General features: G+C 35.8%; 1 protein-coding gene across 2 annotated transcripts in view; it reads left to right on the forward strand.

The window, feature by feature from the left end:
• Positions 1-22,498, forward strand: part of FGF12 (fibroblast growth factor 12) — a 363,040-nt gene that overhangs the window by 177,651 nt on the left and 162,891 nt on the right. For both annotated transcript variants that reach the window (XM_019630092.1, XM_019630091.1), the window contains exon 3: positions 8,320-8,423. In XM_019630092.1, coding sequence (XP_019485637.1) covers positions 8,320-8,423 — 104 coding nt within the window. The remainder of the gene's footprint in view (positions 1-8,319; positions 8,424-22,498) is intronic.

Genomic DNA, 22,498 nt, shown 5'->3' on the forward strand with positions numbered 1-22,498 from the left:
TATATAATTTTATTTTTTCTAGAATTTGTCTTTTATTTCTTAAGAGCAGCACTAATTTATAGCATTATAGTCACCAGAACATAGGCTCACATTCGAGCTCCTCTTTGGTGGACATCATGACCCTGGGAAAACCACATCTTTGAGCCTCAGTACTCTTACCTGTAAAGATGGACGCAGAGTGCACATACGGAGTTATTTTTATTTTCTAAGTTAGACTTTCAACACTATAATTGCAGGTACCATGTCTGTCTTTCACACTACTGTATTACAAGTGCCTGGCACAATGTCTGAAATAGATGTGATGAAATAATAAATAAGCCTAACGGGCCACAGTGTCCATTTTGGCAACAAAAATGAATGTTTGATTGAAGATTGGTAGAAGATACAAATCTAAAAGCTTCAAAACATGCAGAGATTTCCTGAAGGATGTTTTCGCCCATGGATCTTATGGACCTGTGCTATTCACTGAGTTCTTCAAATGGACAGTGAGACAAGTCTGCTGTGTAAGACAAATGGGCTGCAGAGGATGAGTGATGACAGGCATTTGCTTTCATTGTCGGTAGTGATGTGCTTCATTTTTCATCTTGAGGGGAAAAGAAGAATCACATTGAGTTGACTTGTTAATTATTCAAGTTTTTGAACATCTCTGAAGTAACACAGGAAAGGTTATATTATAATATCAGAATTAAAAGCCAATGGCAGCATTTCTACCAGAGCTAAGGGAAACATTTCTACTAGCTTTTGTCAAGAAAAGGGATTGTCATGTTGCTCATTTTCACTATGTTGAGAAGTCCACAAAGTTTGATATCAGCCAATGCTTAGAAGAAAAAATTTAAGTCGTTAAGCCCTGAACCATTAATCAGTCTCATAAATCAGTAAATTCAGTGTGGAAAAGCAGTCTTACAGTTGAATTATTTTGAACAGTTATTTATAAAATAGGGCATCAGACTGAAAGAATTTAATCAACATAGTGTAAAATACATTGATTTTTACATTATTTTTATTGCTTTGTTTTCAATACTTAATTATTTTTGCTTGCTAGATTTTAAACATATAAGATGAAAGGCATTGCTTCTTTCTCTCCCATGACATTTTAAGAAATTTAAGTTTAAATATGAGATAATGATGACCCAGGTTTCCCCCGTTCCTACTCCCATGTTTGAAAGCTCAACATTTGGAGCTTTAATACCACCACCACCTACAACAATCACCACCACCACTATTCATGGTAATTTGTATTTCACTTTTATCGTTTAACATTTGTTTTTTTAAATTATCATCTTAATTGATCTCCATTATTTCAGTGAAGCATTCAGAGCAGATCCTAAGAGTCACTGAGGTTACATTACTTTGAGTCACCAGGGTCACAAAGCTGTTAAATGTGAGAAGAAGGGGTCATGACCCCAAGCTGTATCCTCTGGACGGAAGTTCAGTCATCATCCCGGTCTTGTTTCCTGACTCAAAAGCTGTAGAAATAGGAACAACCACATCTTTTCCTGAATTTCTATAAATAAATGCTGTTTTAGAGAGTTAAATTTAATGACCAAATTGGGCAATGCGCTTGATTCTATACATTTGTTTTGCATTATTTTGTATTCATAATCTTTGGACATCTTTCATATGACAACCATTTTATAATAGAGTCTGTAGAAAAAACAATTAAGTCTTTTCTGTAGTATGATTACTCAGAATTGATCCTTTATATTTTTAATATTTATAATAGTTTATTTTCGCTTCACAGTTCATAATTGGTAATTGCATGTACATGTTGAGGATTATCAAATTTTAGAACTTTTTTGTTGTATATCAGGACATTTCAAGTCCCCTACCCATTTCCCCAAATAAATATTTTTTTCTACTCATTTATACATTACTGCAATAATGCTGTGTATCCAACCATCACATAGCCTCAATTGCATGCAACAGCAAGTTGTTTATGTCTCGTGTCTGGGGTGGTCGGTGAGGCAGCTCTCCTGATCCTTCCTGGGTTACATATCTAAGGGTCAGCTATCTGTCAGTTTATCTAAAATGGCCTTTGTTGAGTTACTGAGGCCACTCTGTTATTGTCTAGGCCAGCAGTTCTCAACCTTCCTAATGCCACGACCCCTTAATACAGTTCCTCATGTTGTGACCCCCAACCATCAAATTATTTTCGTCGCTACTCTATAACTGTAATTTTGCTACCGTTATGAATTGTAATGTAAATATCTTTTTGTTTTCCGATAGTCTTAGGTGACCCCTGTGAAAGGGTCATTCGACCCCCAAAGGGGTCGCGACCCACAGGTTGAGAACTGCTGCTCTAGGCATTTTACATAGTCTTTCTGGGAGCAGCTGAGTAGTTTGTGCGTGTTCTTCTTAATGCAGTGGCAGAGGGGAAATGCACAAACAGGAATACATGGGTAATTTCTCAAGACTCTGCTTACATTTGCTAACATCCTATTAGCCAAAGTAAGTCACATTGCTGAGTCTAGTATCAAGGGATAGGGCAGAATATCCTTCTAGAGCATTGCAAATTTATATGGTAAAGCATGTAGATACAGAGAGGAATGGAGAATTGAGTGTATCAATGAAATTCATAGGCTATTTTTTTTTTACATTTTACTTTCATTACCTTTAAAAAAACAGCTTTATTGAAGTATAATTGTTATACAAAACTTTGCATATTTAATATATTCAATTTTATTAGTTTGGACATACACATACACCCATGAGACCATCACCACAATCAAGGTAATAAGCATACCCATCAGTTCCAAAACCTTCCTCGTGCCCCTTTGCTCTGTGCTCTTGAGTCTGTGTGTGTGTGTGTGTGTGTGTGTGTGTGTGTGTGCGCGCACGCGTGCGTGTGCTCGCACACATGTGTTAAGAACACTTAACATGATATCTACTCTCTTAACAGATTTTTAAGTGCATAATATAGTATTATTAACTGTAAGTACTGTGCTGTACAGTGTATCTTGAGAACTTAATCATTTTGCATAACTGAAACTTTATATCCATTGAACAACTACCCATTGCCTTCTCCCTCCAGCTTCTAGCAACCACTGTTCTACTCTGTGCTTTCATGAGTTTATTTAAATACCTCATATAAGTGGAGTGACGCAGCATTCATCCTTCTAGAACTTGCTTATTTCATTTAGCATAGTGTCCTTCAGGTGTATCCATGTTGTTATACAGGACAGGATTTCCTTCTCTTTAAATGCTGAATATTATTCTATACTTGAATGTATATACCACATTTTCTTTATCCACTCATCCATCCAATGGACCTTTGTTTACGTATCCTGGCTATTGTAAATAATGCTGCAGTAAACATAGGAGGGCAGATATATTCCTGAGATCCTAATTTCAGGTCTTTTAGATATATCCAGTAGAGGGATTTCTACATCATATAATGGTGGTGGTTCTATTTTTAATTTTTCAGGGACTTACATATTGTTTTTGATGGTGGTTGCACCATTTTACATTCCCATCAGCAGTGCACAACGGTTCCAGTTTCTCTATGTCCTCATCAACACTTGTTATTTCCTGGGTGTTTTTTTTTGTTTTTTATTTTGTTTGTTTCTTTGATAGTGTTCATTCTAACAGGTAAGAGGCAATATCTCATTTTGGTTTTGATTTGTGTTTCCCTGATGAGTCATGATGTTGAACATTCTTCATGTATCTATTGGCCATTTGGATATCACGTTTGAAGAAATGTCTATTCAGATATTTTGCCTATTTCTTAATTGGGTTATTTTTTTATTTTTTGCTATTGAGTCATAGGAATTCCTTATATTTTGGATATTTATTTCTTTTCAGATACATGGTTTGCAGATATTTTTCTCCCATTCTTTAGGTTGCCTTTTCATTCTGTTGATTGTTTCCTTTGCTGTGCAGGAGATTTTTAGTTTGATGTAGTCCCACTTGTCTATTTTTGCTTTTGTTGTCTATACTTCTGGTGTCGTATCCAAGAAATCATTGCCAAGACCAATGACAAGAAGGTTTTCTCCTACATTTTCTTCTAGGACTTTTATAGTTTCAGGTTTTGTGTTTAGATCTTTAATCCATTTCGAGTGGGGTTTTTGTTTGTGTATTTGTTTATCATGTAAGATAGTGTCCAACTTCATTCTTTTGAATGTAGATACCCAGTTTTTCCAACACCATTTGCTGAAGAAACTGTCTTTTCCCTTCATTATGTTTTTCCATGTGGTTTAATGATAGAGTTTAGTTTATGGATCCCAATAACACCAACTCAATTATTTCATTTTTAGAAACATAAGTCAGATTTATATAAAGATTTAGAATGAGATACTCCTTTTGGAAAGTTCAAGATTGAGAAATGCTCAATTGTCAGATTCGATGAGTAAATTCTATTTGGCTTATAATTGTAGTCTTAAATTTTTTTTTTAATTGGGGAACAGTGTGTTTTTCCAGGACCCATCAGCTCCAAGTCAAGTAGTTGTTTCAATCTAATTGTGGGGATCGAACCAGCAACCATTGGTGTTATGAGCACTGTGCTCTAATCAACTGAGCTAACCATCTGACCCTATAATTGTGATCTTTATTCAGCAAATGTTTACTGGGATAATGGATATCAATAGACTATATACTAGCCTGATTATTCTGTCTTTCAGTGTGTGTGTGTGTTTCTATCTCCGTTTCTCTTCTTCCTTCCCTCTTTCATTCTCTCCATATTATACGAGTGTCCTTTAGATATCATCTTTCTTTTGGAAAGCTTAAAATCTAGTTCTGGTTAGGAGACAAAACATTTTTTTAAAGGAAGAAAGTTATAAATTGCAAATGTAGTGTAAATCCAGGTCTGGGGCAACTAAGAAGTGAGAGAAAGCATTTGGTATGTCATTTCAAGCGTGGCAGGGATTTCAATATAAAGATATGGGAAAAATGACATTCTAAGCATAGGGAATGAAGTAAGCAAAAACATGGAGTTAAAAGGTAAGAGGAGGGAGGTCAAATTATTAGAAGCAGTGAATAAACATCGGAGTGAATAGTGGCATCTAATAGAAATGTATGCTGTGACTATACATAACCTTGAATATCAGGCTGAGCTATTTTAAGTTTTTAATTTCATTTTTAAACACTTAAAAAACACTTTTATTCCAACAAGAAAGCCTAAGTTTCTAGAAATAATGTGTCTTTTTATGACACTTATAATCAATTAAATATAAGATATGTACATATTACTGGGGTAGAAACTACAGAGACCTACCCTCAAGAGTCTTGCATTTTAAGGATGAGACAGATGCATAAACAAATAGCTATGATGCCATGTTCTAAATGCCATTACGGAGATATGTCTATGCAATAAACAATTATGGCAAAGGAAGCAACTACCTCTGTAGGGTTTAGATAAGATTCATGAGGTACTTAAATAACATAGGTCTTAAAAAATGAAAAGAGTTGACCAAATTTAGAAGTGGGAAATAGGCTTTTCCAACAGAGGGAACAACAACAACAAAAAAATCCAGCCAAGTTAAAGATCAAGTGGGAACTTAGAAAATGAATAAAGCTCTATGAAGCTGGTTCATGGTAGATGGGATGAGTGACAGGTGATAGACTAGAAAGGTGGGTTGGAACCAGGTTTTAATGGGCCTTGAGAGCCAGAGGAAAGACTTTGGATCCATCTTGTAGACAGTGAGGAACCAATCAATCACTAGAGGTTGTAAGCAAGGAAATAGTATGAGTAGATGATACAAGGGACTTGGAGAATGAAGTGGCCTGGTTGCTATGCGTTAGGACAGTGGCTTTGAGGATGGAGAGGAAGCCAGGAGGCTCAGGAGGAATTCTCACTGAGTTGCGAAGGGCTTCTGTGAGCTGGAGCCAGTGTGCTACACTGAAGAAAAATAATAGATAAGGATACGCCATTTTCCACTTCTTCAGATTTTAGGAGGCAGATGCCTCCCAAAGAAAACAGATTTTAGCTTTTACCGCTAAAAAGTCTAATTCCAAATTGTTTACTGATATTGTTTTATGGACTTGTTAAATCTCCCAAAGCATACCATCCAAAAGCTATTATCACCTTACGGCTGATATAAAACTTTCACACAAGTTTTTTGTTCTTGTCGCTGTCTTGCTTTAGTAGTTTTCTCACTCTCCTCAGATAGAAAAAGCTTTACAGTTGCTTTTATATTTCTGTTTCACCTAAATAAAGCATTGTTCTTAGCATTTTTCCTGGAAAATTTTTACCTTAGAAACAAACACATGATGCACAATTTTGGATCTCATTACTTTTCTCATAAGAATTGTCAATGAACTTGATAGTTGCATCAAATTCCAGTCGCTGCATTTATTTACACTGTGTAAATGTCTTACATTTGGTTTGCACCTCAACTCTGCTTTCATTAGCAATTTGTATTAGTTAGGATTAGGGCTGGCTCTGTGCTGCACAGACTAAAATAACAAGGACTTCTTTCTCACATAAATGTCAGACCTAGGTAACTGAATGAGCCACTGCCCCTCCCCGTCCTCGGGGACCCAACTCTTTCCAGCTCACCAGCTACAACTCTTTCTAGAGTAGTCCTTGTTTTCATGGTCTGGGATGATCCAGCCACCACATCAGTGTCCAAACAGCAGGAAGGCGAAGAATGGAGAACAGGGCAAAGGATCCTTACAAGCTGTTTTCATGGAAGGTATCTTCACACATACCAAGACCCTTCTGCCTATATCTTATTGGCTAGTCCTGTGTGCATAGCCACAGCTAGCTGCAGAGTATGTAGGGAAATGCAGTGGAATTGTCTATTACTTTGCAAGAAAGTAGGAACAGACATTAAAAGGGAAGAAGGAGAAAATACAATATTTTGGGCGATAACCACATTAGAGAGCCTTGTTCAGATGCAATTTCACCTATGTTATGTCTCTGAACCTGTGTTGCCTTAAAAAATGTAGGATAATCATTCTGTCCTAAACTCTTCATAGTGTTTGTGCTTGAGTGTTAAATGCAATTATACATTTGCCAACCCTTTGAAAATTAAGTGTTGTGCGTATATGAAGTGTTATTTTTTAAAGTATTAAATAACCTTCTGAATATAAACTCAATAAATATTACTGGGGTGATATGTCAGTTTTTACATCAGACTCTATACTAACCTTATTTGACAGGCAGAAGAATCATGTGTTAATGATAAATAACTCTTACAGAGAGAGAACACATCTCTGTTTATGAAACACTTTCAAGAACATGATTATGCTTTTGATTCTTCAATCAACTCCGTGCACTAAGGATTATTATACCTGTTTTACAGACAGGAAAACTAAAGCAGAGAAGTTAAATGAATGGCTCAAAGCCATGCAGCTTCTGCGTGGTGGGTTTAGAAACTGTATTGTCTGCAAATCTCACACGTTTTTGTAACCTTGCTTCTTAAGTCTTTGTAAGTCAACCTCTTGTTGCCCATTTGGAAAAGTCTAGATTTCTAAGATTGGACTGACAGACTCACAGTTATTTATCCTACTGTATCTACATGGTGTTCTTTTCCGTTTCTCTTCAATATGAATTGAATCTTCTCACCTGCCAGCCCTTTCCCCTATACGCACATTACCCTGCGGTACCGCCTGTATACTGCCCCACTGAAATGTCCTTCTGTCCTTGGCTCACTCAACTTCTGCCCTCTCTTTAAGTGTTGACTCTGGTCCCGTCTTCTGTGTAAGACATTTCCTGATCGCAGGCCACACAGATCTTCCATTTTCCTGAACTTCTGCAACATAGAGACTATATATAGAATGCATATATTACATTTAATTATAGAAATAAATTATACACTGTATCAGATTATTCCATATGTCTTAGCTTTCTCTCCCCAACCAGACTCTAAGGTCTTGTACTTCTTAAGTTATTTCAGTAACCCAAAGACAGCGGTAAGAACATAGGAAGAACTTCCGGCATATGTTACAAAGATCATATTTTATTATTGTTTATGACTATAAATATGTTCTATTGTTGAAAAATTTTTGTTTCAAATTATTTGTTAGAAAAAAATCTTATATTACACTGTTTGTATTCATTTTGTGGAGCAGAGATCTTGCACTCTCAGATCCAGTTGGGGTCTTTAGAAATTTCTAATGTAACTTCTTTATTACAGATGAGTTTATGTGGTCTACCTGAAACCACATAAGTAATTTGTGGTGGTGCAGAGACAAGAAGTCAGTTCTCCTCACCCTTAGATATTCATTTACTTATTCTTCCCTTCCCTTCCTTTCCTCTCTCCCTCCCTTCCCCCCTAATTTCAGTTCATAGCTTTACATTCTCAAATAGTCATCTTAATAAACAGATGATTTATTCAAAAAGTCACTGATCTTTTCCTCTCTGTCTTTTTCCCCCTCTAGCCCTCTTCAATCTAATTCCCGTTGGCCTGCGTGTGGTGGCCATCCAAGGGGTGAAGGCCAGCCTCTATGTGGCCATGAATGGTGAAGGCTATCTCTACAGCTCAGTAAGTACCTGTGTGTGTGTGTGTGTGTGTGTGTGTGTGTGTGTGTGTGTGTGTGTGTGTGTAAACTGGCATTGGAGTAGCCATTATTTTAAGAAAGAAAATTGGAAGTTGAAGTAATTTCATATTTTCTGAACCATTATATAGGGGTTATTATGAAGATTTTATAATTTATAATGTTAAAAATGATATCCTGTTGAGAAAAAGCTAATTACTCTTCATGTGTTATAAATTCTCATTGTCTAGCACTACTTCTAGAGGATCATCTATTTTTTTAATTTTACCTTTCTGTTTAATTCAATGGATAAGACATGTTTCCTTTCTCCTGTTACCTCCCCTTCAAGCAGAGAGGATGGTTTTAGGAAGCTAAATTCTTCAGTTTGTCTGGGAGTCTTTTCTGTCTTATGATGGGGGAAGAACTTTCAAAATGGATTATGCTTTTGTTGTATTTAGTAAAATCTGTATATTAGTATATAAAAAATCTGTATAATACGTCCTGGAATAACTGATCGCGTCAAAGCCAATGTGAATTTATGGAATGAGCTGTGGATTAGGGGTTGGGATATTTTAGTTTTATTTGTATTTCAGTTACTATGTAGATATCCCTTTGGGCAAGTCACCTCCCCTCTTGGGCTTATTTTTTGGACCTTTAAAATGAGGATGTTGTTTCATGTCTCTTTTAAATCTAAAGCTGATAAAATTAGGTAGCATCAGTGGGTACATTATCACACTGACGTATTAAAAAGTAGTTAATTCTATACTGATGCCAGTCACTCTCTCAAGATAATAATTTATGCATTGAGAGGTCGGGGCTGCAATAAATCTTGTGTATATATAATTTCTGTTCTTCCATAAGGGAGTTGTCTATTTGTAGTTCATGAAGAAATATCCCTGAAATCATGGTTACAAATGTCTACTTTTACTTTCTACGTTCTCAGTAAATAACACAAGGTTATTCAGAAGTGCCCTTATGCCTACTAGATTCTAAATTTGTTACTGAATAACTTCTGTTATACTTTTTCAATATTCAGTTAACTAAATCTCGGGTATACTATGCTAGTAATACATCTGTCATTCATATTAGAATTCTTCAAGTTACTGTTTTACTCTTGAATATATTCAAACCTAAATATGAATTTAAATACTAGATGTGTACATAGACAATTTTCAACAGCTCCTACTCAAAATATTACTTAAAGGTACATACATTTTTGGTCAAAACAATTGGCTTTCATCCTTAGTGTATCATAATTCTAACAGTTCTTAATGTCCAGTTATTGTAAGTCTATATTTTGAATGTAAGAATTAAAATAAGAAAAAAGAAAATAGCTTTTATGTTGAATAATTCTAGCTTGTTAAACTTTTTAAAAAAAATTTGAATGTACTACCAACTAAAACATGGAGATAATTTTAGCATAGTATTGATTTAAGGATTTAATCAGTCATCAGGTAAACAGCTAAAGGTAGAGTATACTACATTTATATTTAACAGAAGGTCATTGTTGACTTTTATTGAAAAACTCATACTTCAGATTATAATTCCACAAAAACTGTAGAGCTCAGGTCTTTGGACCAGAGTTGATTTGCAAAGGTCTGCAAAGAAGGAAACCACAGAAAGTCTGGCAGGGGTGTTGTAGGCATGTTGCAGTTGTATAGGGGCGTGTGTGTGTGTGTGTGTGTGTGTGTGTGTGTGTGTGTGTGTGTAGGGAACAAAGGTGGGGAGGAGTCACCCTGTTGGATGCAACCCCAAAGTTCCTGGGAGTGGAGCCTGGGTATTCAGTAAGAGATGACTGAACCTCATACTCCATAAGATTTTCAGAGATGTATGGCTTGAGCCCATAGGAAGAGGTTTTAAGATATTCTTGATGAGAGAATTTTACTGTAGATGCTTTTTTTGTAAAGGAGCTAACACCTTAGTAAAGCCAGTAGTCACTGGTTTAGTTAGCTGTCTTGGGTACCTAGGTTTTTCAGTTTTCCTCTTCATTTAAATCAAACCTACCTCATACTAGAAATCACAATGCTTGTCTCTCTTGATGGCCCTGCAAGGCTATTTGGGAACAATTTTTCTTTAATTATAAGCTTGGCATCCTGACATCGATCATCAGGGTTCCTACTTTCAAAATCACCCTCTTTCTAGATAGGACTAATAGGAGTAAATACTGGCTTTTATTTTTAAACAGTGATCATACACCGGAAGATTTTGTTATAGGACTAAAGGGGGCCAATATCGGGGAGGCAGACCTGAGAAAGAATTGGGTCTCAAGCCTTCCTCACACCCCCTAATGCTACTGTGTGGCGTGCCTCAGTAGGAGGGCACAGCAGAGCCAAGAGCCTTGTAGTGAGTTACAAAACAGGCTGTTAGCATAAGGTTTCCTGAGGTGTTTTGGTATATATTAAAATTTGAAGTTATTTGAAAAGCAGTTTCCTACTTTATGTAAACAGTATAGTTGGAAACACCAATAAGAGCCATAACTGGAGTATATGAGGGGCGGGGGTGGGAGAAGGGTGTGTGGCTGAGGGCAAACCCAAGAGGTCCTCAAGAAGCAAATTTAGCATCCAAGAGAAATTCACAAATGGCATCATGTATCTAGTGTCACGTGGTTTGTATTCAAATTTAAGCCAGGAATTAATTCTTTTGTTACTCCTGATTCCTCCCACCCCCCATTACCACCACCACCACCACCAGGAGAGAGAAGGGGAGAGTGGTAAAGACAGAGTAACTGTCAGGGAGCATAGAGCTAAAATTTCAAGGTCCATTCTGAAAATCTATGTTTTAACAGGTGAGTTTAATTCATATGTATTGACGCATCTCGGTTTGTTTTTACCATTGTAGTTTATGTACTGTTTTGCTTCTATATTCTTTTTTATTTCCTTGCATTATTGAAACACTTTGTTTTGTTTGTTTTTTAGTTTTTACTAAATTTATCAGATGACATTGGTTAGTAGAATTATATATTGGGTCGTTGGGAAAGTCATGACGTATTTTTCTATGTTTTTCAATGCAAAAATGCATCATGACTTTCTCAATGACCCAATAGGTTTCAAGTGTACATTTCTGTAATACATCATATATATATTGCATTGTGTGTTCATCACCCAGATTCAGTTCTCCTTCCATCACCATATATTTGACCCCCTTTAACCTCTTTACCCTCCCCCCACTTACCCTTTGGTAACCACTTAACTGTTGTCTGTGTCTATGATTTTTTTGTTTGTTTGCCTTGTTTGTTTGTTGATTTCAGTTTTATATCCCACATATGAGTGAAGTCATATGTGTCTCAACTTTTTCTGTGTGACTTATTTTATTCTTGAGATGACCATGCTAAGCGAAATAAGTCAGAAACATTTTTTCTGTTCTATTTTATTCATCTGCTAATTTGTAAGTGTAGATTATAATTCTATTCCTTTAGTGATTTGCCCTTTTTAAAAAGCATACATACATAGATATATAGTTTGCTAAATATTTTTAGGGTTTATGTCCTCCTTCCAAACAGCTGATAGATCTGAGGATGTTTTCTTGCTTAGTAAACACCTTCATCCACCCTTATTTCCAGTTTGATTTCTATGCATATAGTTTTTGTGTGTATATATTAAATTTGGCCCCACTGAGTTGTTTTATTTATTTTTTTCTAAATGAAATCTTTTGTGTGTGTGTGAGGGTTTGTAGATGGTGATTTCACTTCATCCTGGTATCTGTAAAACTGCCTTCCTTTCACTTCATTCTTGAATTGCAGCTCAGATAGTTATACAATTACAAGTAGATCAATATTTTTCCCCAGCACTTTTATATCGCATTATCTTCTGACATCTGTTGTTGACTGTGAGAAGTTTGATGTCAATTTAATATTCTTTCCTTTGTAGGTAATCTATAGATTATTTTTCTCTTTATAAGTCACATTCTACAAATTAGCTATTAATATTTTATATTACTAATATATTTTATATTAGTAATATAATGTCTAGTTGTGAATCTAAATTTATCTTGTTAGGAATTCAGAATTCCCTTTTAAGTCAAAGAATCATAGTTCTTAAATCCTGGAAATTTTAAACTCTTGACACACATACATTTTATCTATCATGTTTTCCAGTCTCTTGTGCTGACAGTGCTTAAATAACTTACATTAGAAACTTTCACATTTATCTACTCTAAAATTTATACCATCTAGTTTGTGATTTCACTATATTTTTCATTTTTGGATGTCTAATAGTTTTCATTTAATAGTTACTTGTTCCTGGTTTATTTCTTCCTGATTTTATTATCTGACTCTTTTTACGAAAAGCCATTAACCCATTTATCTCTCTGAGCATTATCATAACGCTTCGTCAGACTTTTCCATAAGGTTAATTTCTTTTGTAATGAATTCATGCCTCAATTGTTGATTTTGTTGGCTGCCATTTTTAGAAATAGATTTAGATTATATTAGAATTTAGAATGAGTTCTTCATGTGTTTGGAATTTTGATCTGCAGGCTCGTTTCTCTCCCTCTCATCCTCTCTCAGATCTACTTCTTCCCCTGAGGTCTGCCCTCACTTTCTAGCAACTTTTTGATTGCCTCTATCCAGTCTCCATGGGCCCTAGTTTAGAGCAGGATCTTAGAGTCATTTCAAGGCTCCTGTCCTAGGATAACACTGGGATTAGGGAAGAAGACCTGGGCTAGGGTGTGGCAAGGCTTAGTTCCTCTCATTATCAGGCTGTGCTTATCAGTGCATCTTTCCTAAAGTATAATAGTAGCAGCATGTTTTATTCTAGCCTTTTTAGAATTGGAGCAGGAAAACTATGCCAGCCCCTGATACAGGCAGGTAGCCTGGCTCTGGCCCTCTATTCTCCACAGAGGGCTTTTATTCCTATTGACCTGAGCAGAGCAGAATTCAGGGTGGCATGGCCTCTTTCAGCAACTGAAGACCAATAGGCCGACCACTGTGACCTGCTCAGTGTTTGGTGTTTCCATCCCATATGGGTGCTTAGCTTTCTTTGATCCTGGCTATGTCATTTAGGCCTTATATTTTTATATTTTATTCATCCTTGCTACCTGTTTGGAGCAGAGTGAGTGCATTATAGTCTGAACTCATGACCCTATTCCCCCTCTTTTATTTTTTATTGTGGTAAAAAATATATAGCATAAAACTTACCATCTTCAGCATTTTTAAGTGTACATTACAGTAATGTAAACTAGATGCACATTGGTATCCAACAGGTCTCTAGAATTTTCTCATCTAGCAAAACTGAAACTCTTTACCCATACAACAACCTTCCTTCTCCCTCCCCCTTAGACTCTGGAAAATACCATTCTACTATTTGTTTCTGAGTTTGACTACTTTATAACTCATGAGTATAACTCACATGAGTATAAGCATAACTCATAGGAGTATAAGTGGAACTATGCAGTATTTATCTTTTTATAACTGGTTTATTTCACTTAACATAATGTCTTCAAAATTCATCCAATTGTAGCATATGACAGAATTTCCTCCTTTTTAAAGACTAAATGACATTCCATTGTATGTATATACCACATTTTCTTCATTCATTTGTTGATGGACATTTAGATTATTTTCATATCTTCACTGTTGTGAATCATGCTGAAATAAGCATGAGTGGGCAAATATCTCTTTGAGATACTGTTTTCAATTGTTTCGGGTATATAATGGGAAGTAGAATTGCTAGATTGCATGGTAGTTCTACATGGAATTTTTTGAGGAAGCTCCGTGCTGTTTTCCGTCGCAGCTACATCATTTTGCATTCCCACCAGCAGTGTGCAAGTGTTGCATTTCTCTATATCACCAACACTTGTTTTATTTTCTTTTATTTTTTAAAGTTGTCATCCTAACAGGTATGAAGTAATATCTCATTGTGGTTTTGATTTGCATTTCCCTAGGATTAGGGATGCTAAGCACTTTTTCTCGTATATGTTTGCCATTTGCATGTCTTCCTTAGAGATATGTGTGTTCAAGTCCTTTGCTGGTTTTTTAATTTTTTTTTCCTTTTTTGCTGAGATGTAGGCGTTCTTTATATATTCTGAATATTAACTCCTTATCAGATATATGATTTGTAGATATTTTTCTATTCTGTAAGTTTGCTTTTCACTCTATTGATTATTTCCTTTGCCATGCAGAAGCTTTTTAGTTTCATGTTGTCCCACTTGTTTATTTTTGCTGTTGTTGCCTGTGTCATAGCCAAGAAATCATTGCCAAATTCAATCTGGAGTGAATGTGGCAATTACAAAAAAATACCTTCATTTTTTTGACCTGCATTATAGCTGTTTTGGAATGCAACTGTTTCTTTATTGAGTTTCAAATATAAGACTGCTATAGTTACATATATATTCAGTGGCAAAATCTTGTTAGTTACTGTCATTCCCATTCCTTTTTGTTTAGAATAAGACTAAATTTGCAGGTAATAAGACTGAACAGCAGCAGAGGCAGAGTCGGGGGCCTGCCTCTTAGGGCCTGCTGCACTGCCCGGGCTTCTTTCTCCCGCAGCTCCACCCCACTCAAAAGATCTCAGACTCTCTAGGTAGGAATGCAAAAGGAACCAACAAGACAAGTCAGGGGACACAACAGTGGAAGTGTTATGGGACAGCAAGACTAGATTTACACACTAAACTTAACAATACCATTTATGTCTTCTATGACGTCTGTTTGTGTAAATAAACCTTATTTTTTCTAACACTCTGCCCATTGTAATCATTCAATATTTATTAAATAAAAACATATACAATAAGGTCACAAATGGGAATGTGCTTTGTAATATAAAGTAGTATGAAATATAAGTTACTATTATAAAGGAATTATGTTTTAGAGGAAAAAATATTACTAAGACTCCATTTAATGTATCACAGTGAAGCGCATCTTCCACTCCTATGTCCTCTTCGAGGAGTTTTACATTTTCAGGTCCTGCATATAGGCTTTTACCCATTTTGAGTTGATTTTCATATATGACATAAGGTAAGGGTCCAACTTTATTTGTTTACATATAAATTTCCAGTTTTCCCAGCACCATTTTTTGAAAAGACTATCCTTTTTCCATTGTGTACTCTTGCTATCCTTGTTGAAGATCATTTGGCCATATACATGTGAGTTTATTTCTGAGTTCTCTATTCTGTTTCATTCATCTTATGTGTGTCCTCATGCTAGTACCGCATTTGTTTGATTACTGTAGGTTTGTAATATGTTTTGAAATCAAGAAGTGTAAGGCCTCCAGCTTTGGTTTTTGTTTTTGTTTTTTAAATCAAGATTATTTTGGTTATTCACAATCCTTTGAGAGTCCATGTGAATTTTAGAATTTTTAAAAAATTTCTGCAAAAATACCATTGCAGGTTTAATAGGCCTTGCATTGACATTTCAACAATAGTAAGTCTTCCAGTCCATGAATACAAGAGGTCTTTCCATTTATTTGTTTCTTTAATTTCTTTCAGCAATGTTTTGTACTATTCAGTATATAAGTATTTTGCCTCCTTGGTTAAGTGTATATTCATTGTGCCTTTTTAAAAGGAAGTCTAAAATAATTTTTAATGGCATGAAATAATACTTTAAAAAAAAAGTAGAGTAAAAGAGGGCATCACTTTCCTAAACAAGAAAAGCTCATTAATATTAGAAACTGTGTTCCTGAAACACCTTTTTCAGTAGTTCAGGAAATATTGCTGTGTGTCATAATCTCTTAAGGCAGATTATCCTACAAATTTTACCTTATTCACACAGTGCCCTTAATTTTTAGTTTTTACTATTTAACCAGTTCTAACTGACTTTACATTGAATATCCTTTGATGTTTCATTCTTGTTTATACATTTTGAAAAACCTTGTAAAACCACCTAGATTTTCTCAAATGATCATAGTGCTTAAAGGCACTTGAGTATAAATGGAGGGGCATCTTTTCATCATATACAGGGAGGGTAGAGCATGAATGAATCTCCTCTTTCTACCATCTTCTGTAAATTTACTGTAAAATTGGTATTTACTGAAAGATTGGTATCTTTTTATACTTCAGTAGTTTGAACTGAACCTTGCATACATAAAACAATTACAGAGAAACATTGTTTGGTATAAAGTTATAAAGCTAGATTATTTTAAAACTGTGATTAAAAAATTGGTAATAAAATATTTTGATAGTTATTGTAAGGTGTCATGTGTGTAATAAAATATATAAAGGATAAAAATGATAGTCACATTGCCAATGCTGTTACGTTGCCTTTTTCTGTTCTCTACTATGTAATTCTTAACCTCCCTTGTAGCTCAGCTCAAATGTTAACCCATATATCACCTCTATCCATTACCCATATCAGTAAGAATTAGATGTTATTTTTGCTTTCATATTACAGCATTTGGTTTCTATTTATCTGGTGGGCAGGAATTATCATATTCACTTTTGCTGTCTGGGCCACGTATTTCCCCCAATTGCAACATTGACTACATTCTCTGGTAAAGGAAGGTTCTCATTAAAGACACAATTACATTGGTGATCTTACAAACCACACCATGAATGCTGACTTGACCTCAAAGTCAATGTCAACAAAGCTAAAATTTGTTTAACGTATTTATTGCAGCTCTACTACATGCCAGGCATTATACTATAGTGGGCATACACAGTTGGGTAAAATAGACAAGATCTTATCTTCCTAGCATTTCATCATTTCAATGGATAATCTTAATTATCCATTGCAGGGAGTTTGGATCAACTACAACGTTAGAGTGTACAGTCCCCAAGGCCATCCTCACTTCTGACACAACCTGCAAGTTTGTAGGGAGGGTTCCTAAAACCACTCTTTGGTTAAATAATTTGCAAGAAAGACTTACAAAACTCACTGGAAGGTATTATTGTTATTATACTCAGGTTTATGGTTTATTATAGGGAAACAATGCATATCAAAATCAGCCAAGGGAAGAAGCTCATAGGGCAGACTCCAGGAGAAATACAAATGTAGAGTTTCTGTTACCTTTTTCCCGTACAGTCAGTATGTGTTATCTTCCTGGTGTCAATATATGGTAATATACATAGAGTATTACAAATCAGGAAACTCACTTGAGCTTTGGTGTTAAGAGTTTTTATTGAGATTCCATTACATATTCATGATTGAATGATTGGCCTTGTTGCGGGGTCCAGGTCGACTGATACTGTGTGACCCAAAGTCCTAACCCTAAATTCACAATGTTACTCTATAGCTAGCCCAAGAACTTCAGACAAACAAGTATTACTTCCCAAAAGCCAAGGGCAAACACCAGACCTCTTTTTGGGTGTGGTTAAATTGTTCGCCTGTATACACTCCTACCCAATTGCCGTGAATGCCATGTTGTATAAATATACTCCTCTGACTCTGCCTCCAGTTCCAGCCTCCTGTTATAGACTGATGTGTCCTAACCCCCAATGTGATGGTATTCAGAGGTGAGGCCTTTGGGAGGTAATTAGGTTTAGAGGGGTCATGAGGGTACCCCCATAATGGGAGTAGTGTCCTTAGAAGAAGAGGAAGAGAGAATTGAGCACACAAGAAAAGGTCATGTGAGAACACAGTGAGATGGTGGTAGACTGCAGGCTAGGAGGAATGCCCTCACCAAGAACCAAATCTGATAGCACCTTGATCTTGGACTTTCCAGCTTCTGGAACAGTTTGAAATAAATGTCTGTTGTTTAAGCCACCCAAACTGTGGTGCTTTGTTATAGCAGTTTGAGATGGCTGAGCACCTTCAACCTGCCTCCCATCTCTCTTCTTACTCCAGCTTTGGAAAAACAAATGTTGAAAGAAAAGAAAGATATGAGAGTTAACATCTGGAATATCACCAGTTGGGTAGGAAAAATAAAACTCAGTGGTTCGGGCAATGTGGGACCCTTTATATTTGAATGTAGGAAATTGTACTTTAAAAGAATGTAATTTGAATAGCTTGAAATGTGTAGAACTTGTAACTAGGCTAAAACTATTCAATCTTTTTAATGAATAGTTTGATGTACTTAGCACACTTATCACTGGCATTTTCATGATTAATAATGATTAAAATGTTTGAAAAGGTTTATTATTTTTTTTACTATGATCATTGTTTATTAACTTTATAAACCTAAAATAAGCTCAGTTTGTGAGCTTAATTTGTTCCGGAAATAAACTACTTGTATTGCAAGACATCGCTCATTTACCAAGTTAAAATGTATTATTAGGTCGGTGCAAAAGTAATAGCGGTTTTTGCCATTACTCAAGATGCAAATAGAATGTTTGCTCATCTTGCAAAACACTCGCAAAACAAGTTATTCGCAATCCAATGTTTTTCTGTATATTGGTAATGTTCTGGCCTAATAATAATTTTTATTTCAACTAAGGAATCAACTAAGGTAAAATTACATGAACATGAATTTTTATTGTTTAACATTGTCTTAACTCATGCCAATTATGTGTGAAGCTAAATCTGTGATAAAGTGACTTCTTTAAGTCAATCTAGGTTCTAATGCATAAGTAATTTTTTAAGTTGTCATAAGAGTAGCTATAGCAGTGATAGTGGTAGCAGCAGTATTAATGGCTGTGCTGGTACAAATAATATAGTTGTTTAGCTTTTAATGTTTCTAAAGGACTGTTAGATTTGTATTTAATTTTTCACAGAAACTGTATGAGGAGTATCTGTTAAAATCTTGTTGAATCAGTTGATGTATGCATTTATGCAGCTTAATTCTGGCAACATTTCATTGGCCACCTGGTCTTTACGGTTTTTGTAATAATTTTCCTGATTGTGACTCTACCTACTCTCTAGTTCTGTTAAGTATTTCAACTTGGAATAGTCTATGACTGTCCTATTGAAAGGTTTCTAGAGGAATCATTGTTCATGCTGCTTCTCTGCATTGACGCTGATACTGTGTTGTAGTTTTAAGAGCTAATGCTGTCATGTTTCCCTTTCTGTACCAAATAATTCTTATGAAAGAGGGGTGGGGTGGAGGGTAAAGATAGGCCAGGACATCTTCCTGGGAAGCTATCTGGTCGATACAGTTCGTTTCTCAGTGAAATTTTTCTACTTCATGTTGAAAAGAAATAGATTTTTGAAACATTTCTAGAATAGGGGTACAAAATAGTTACCTGCTTTGGAATTTGAGTTTCCTCAACAACTGACTTCCTGATGGAATAATCTGAAATCTGACGCATATGCAGAACTGTTTCTGGGGTAAGTGACATCTCTGAAAAGTCCCTAACATTGAAGGAAAACGAGAGCAAGAGGAAACACCTTAGCCATTAACACCAAATTAATCATAGAATTTTGAAGTTAATGTCACCTGAATAGAGAGAAGTCAAAGGCCAAATCACTGACTATTGTTCAGCAAATAGATGGTTAATTATTCAGTTTAGGTCATTTACATAATTTGTTTCTTCCATAGATTTGTGGTTTCTTTGACTATTATAGCATTCCTTTTTGATCTTAAGTTAATTATTGGCTGTAGCACCTAGAAAAGAATGACTAACTTTGTGTATTTTTTTTCCATCATATATATTAATGAACTGAACCGGGGTATTCTTTTCAACTAAAAAGAAAGAAAAAATGGAATCCTGCCAACTCAAGAATCTGGCAGTTGTTGCTTGCAAACATGTGACATGGATTTTTTTTTGTTGGAATTATGATGCCTTTCTTTAGAAAGAATCTACAGATCATTAGTTATACATTCAATAAGGATTGAATAATGGTAAGCATCCATTTTTATTTTATTATGATGTTTTCAGTTGTAAGTGGTATTGGTTTTATTCCAAGAGTTTATAACTTCTGCAAAATAGTCAGACTTTAGCTCCAGGGCTAGCTTTAATTGTAAAAATTAGCATATGTGTTTCAATAACATTTTTTATTGAATAATAAAATTGGATTAAGCTTCTAAGAGCAGCACTAATGAGGACCTTTGGTTGAATCATTTGAAAATGATACAAAATTTTATATTTTCCCTTTCTACCATTAGGCACATTGGGCCAACACGTAGTCATACATCCAAAATTTTCAGATTGTGTTGCTTTAGTCATTAGCAAACTAGGCAGCATTAAGCAGTACTTAAGAATGTGAGCTTTAGAAATAAAAGTAGGCTTAAATCAAAGCTCTGTAACCTACTTTCTAAGTGCCAATATAGAAATCTCTTACCCTTCTAGACCCACTTTTCCTATGTGTAGATGGGGATAATAAAGAAAATGCCTGCTCTGCAGGATTACAGTGAGGATTAAATACATTGATGCAGGTGAAGCCCTGGCACTGTGCCTAATGCAGTCAGTTCTCAGTGTGAACCGTAAGTAGCAGTGGCAGCAGGGGTGGTAATAGTAATACATATAGTAAAGATGATGCTCAGTGTATCCTCAAATCTTACCATCAATCCATAAAGCTCATGTAGGGTTAATTTTACTCTTAGTTTCAGTGGTGATTCCTGGCTTGCCTAATCCAATATCTTTCGCCACCCTGCCTATGGAAGGTTGGTTGCAGAGTATTTAAATATTTCTTATTTAATTAGAGCCAATTAGCTTCAGGCCCAAGACTTGACTTTATCTGTTGAAAGAGAGTTGCCTTTTTTTTTTTTTTTAACAAGCTGGATTTAGAACTGAGAGGATAAAAAGATTACAGTCACTTTGAAAGCACAAGGAGAAATCCTTAGAATGATTTCAACATTCAGAAGACAGGAGGTCTAGGTGAAAGGGTGGAGAAACCGGGTCTTGTTCACATCCTTTGAAGCTGTACTGGAGACATTCCTCTGAAGTGTTCAGCTTTATGAGCTGATGATTACCCTTCTTGTGTGAATGAGTTTGGGTTGTGTATATTTTTTCTAACCTTATAAACTGATAAAGAGATGAAATAATTTTCAGAGTCGTCAGACTTTCCAAGAAAACTAAACTTCAATTTGCTCCATGTCCTCCATGTCGTTTCTGCTGAAGGATAATCCAATAGCCTTCTTGTGAGGAGCTGTGGCTTTACTATGGCTTCCTGGTCTAGCCTGAGTCCCCTCCAAGATTCCCTATTCTTATGCGTTCTGCCTCTCCTGGCCCGTCCTCCAAAACCAATGTAAGAAATCATAATTGTCATCTGTAAATGTTTCTTGGGTTTGTAATAACAACAACAAAGAAATCAAAAGCTATGGATCAATTTTTCTTCAACACCACCCCTCCCAAGGATAAACCAGCTTTTCAACTTTTGGGAACTGCCCTACTTCAAATTATTTCCTTATATAGCTCAGTTGGAGGGGAATATGCTACATAAAATATATTTGTGGGCCATGAGTTTCATAGAGTTTCAGGGAGCCAGGAGGGGAAAAGGAAATTATGAGTGCTGAATGCAAACAGAACATCAGAAGGCTTTCAATTGAGATTTGAATGAAATCTAGATGTAGAGAAGCAGAGAAACAGAGGCAAAGCAGTCTGTTGACCAAGTCTGCAGAGAAATTGGCTCTTTGAAAACACTGCATTTTGAAAAAATAAAAAAATGTTAAAAAAACAAAAACATAAAAAACCCCCAAAGCATTGGTGATAGGTAGCTAAATGAAAATGATGGCAGACAGAGACAGGTCGCAAAGTGCTACATTTTGAGAACACTTAAAGCCTGTGGCCTACTGCATTTATGAGGTACCTAAAGTGTGTTTCTGTGCCATACAATTTTTAAAATCTAGTAGTGCAATTGGGGAAATGGATTAGATGCACAGAAATTCTTATGTCAAAAGTGACATATACTTCGGCCACCTCCAACTGGAAAGAAAGAACTTTATTTTCAGGCCACTGTGAATGTCAGTCTCCCATGAGGTCACCATATGTGATGCTTCATCCAGGAGTGTTTCAGTTTGTGTTTGACATCTTAGTGTAATTATTGAGAGTGTCTGTTTGATTCTCAGAAGAGTCTTAGGTAGGGATTTAGGCAATAAACATTCAGTCACCTTACACATGGTCCTGCGTAGGACTCTGCGGGTCACCTGAAGTGTACCTATATGCACAAAATCTCACTGACTTATTTGAAAATTCCCTCAAGTGGCTCTACTTCCCAAGACTCACTGTTTAAGTCAATTTTCTTAAGTTCCCTTTCTTGTGTCTACCAGGAACTGAGCTCGGCTATAAGTAAAAGAGACACCCTTAAAGGTGGTTTAAAGGGAGCTGAAGCTCATGTTTT

This window comes from Hipposideros armiger, unplaced genomic scaffold (genome assembly GCF_001890085.2).
Source record: "Hipposideros armiger isolate ML-2016 unplaced genomic scaffold, ASM189008v1 scaffold_891, whole genome shotgun sequence".
Lineage (NCBI taxonomy): Eukaryota > Metazoa > Chordata > Mammalia > Chiroptera > Hipposideridae > Hipposideros > Hipposideros armiger.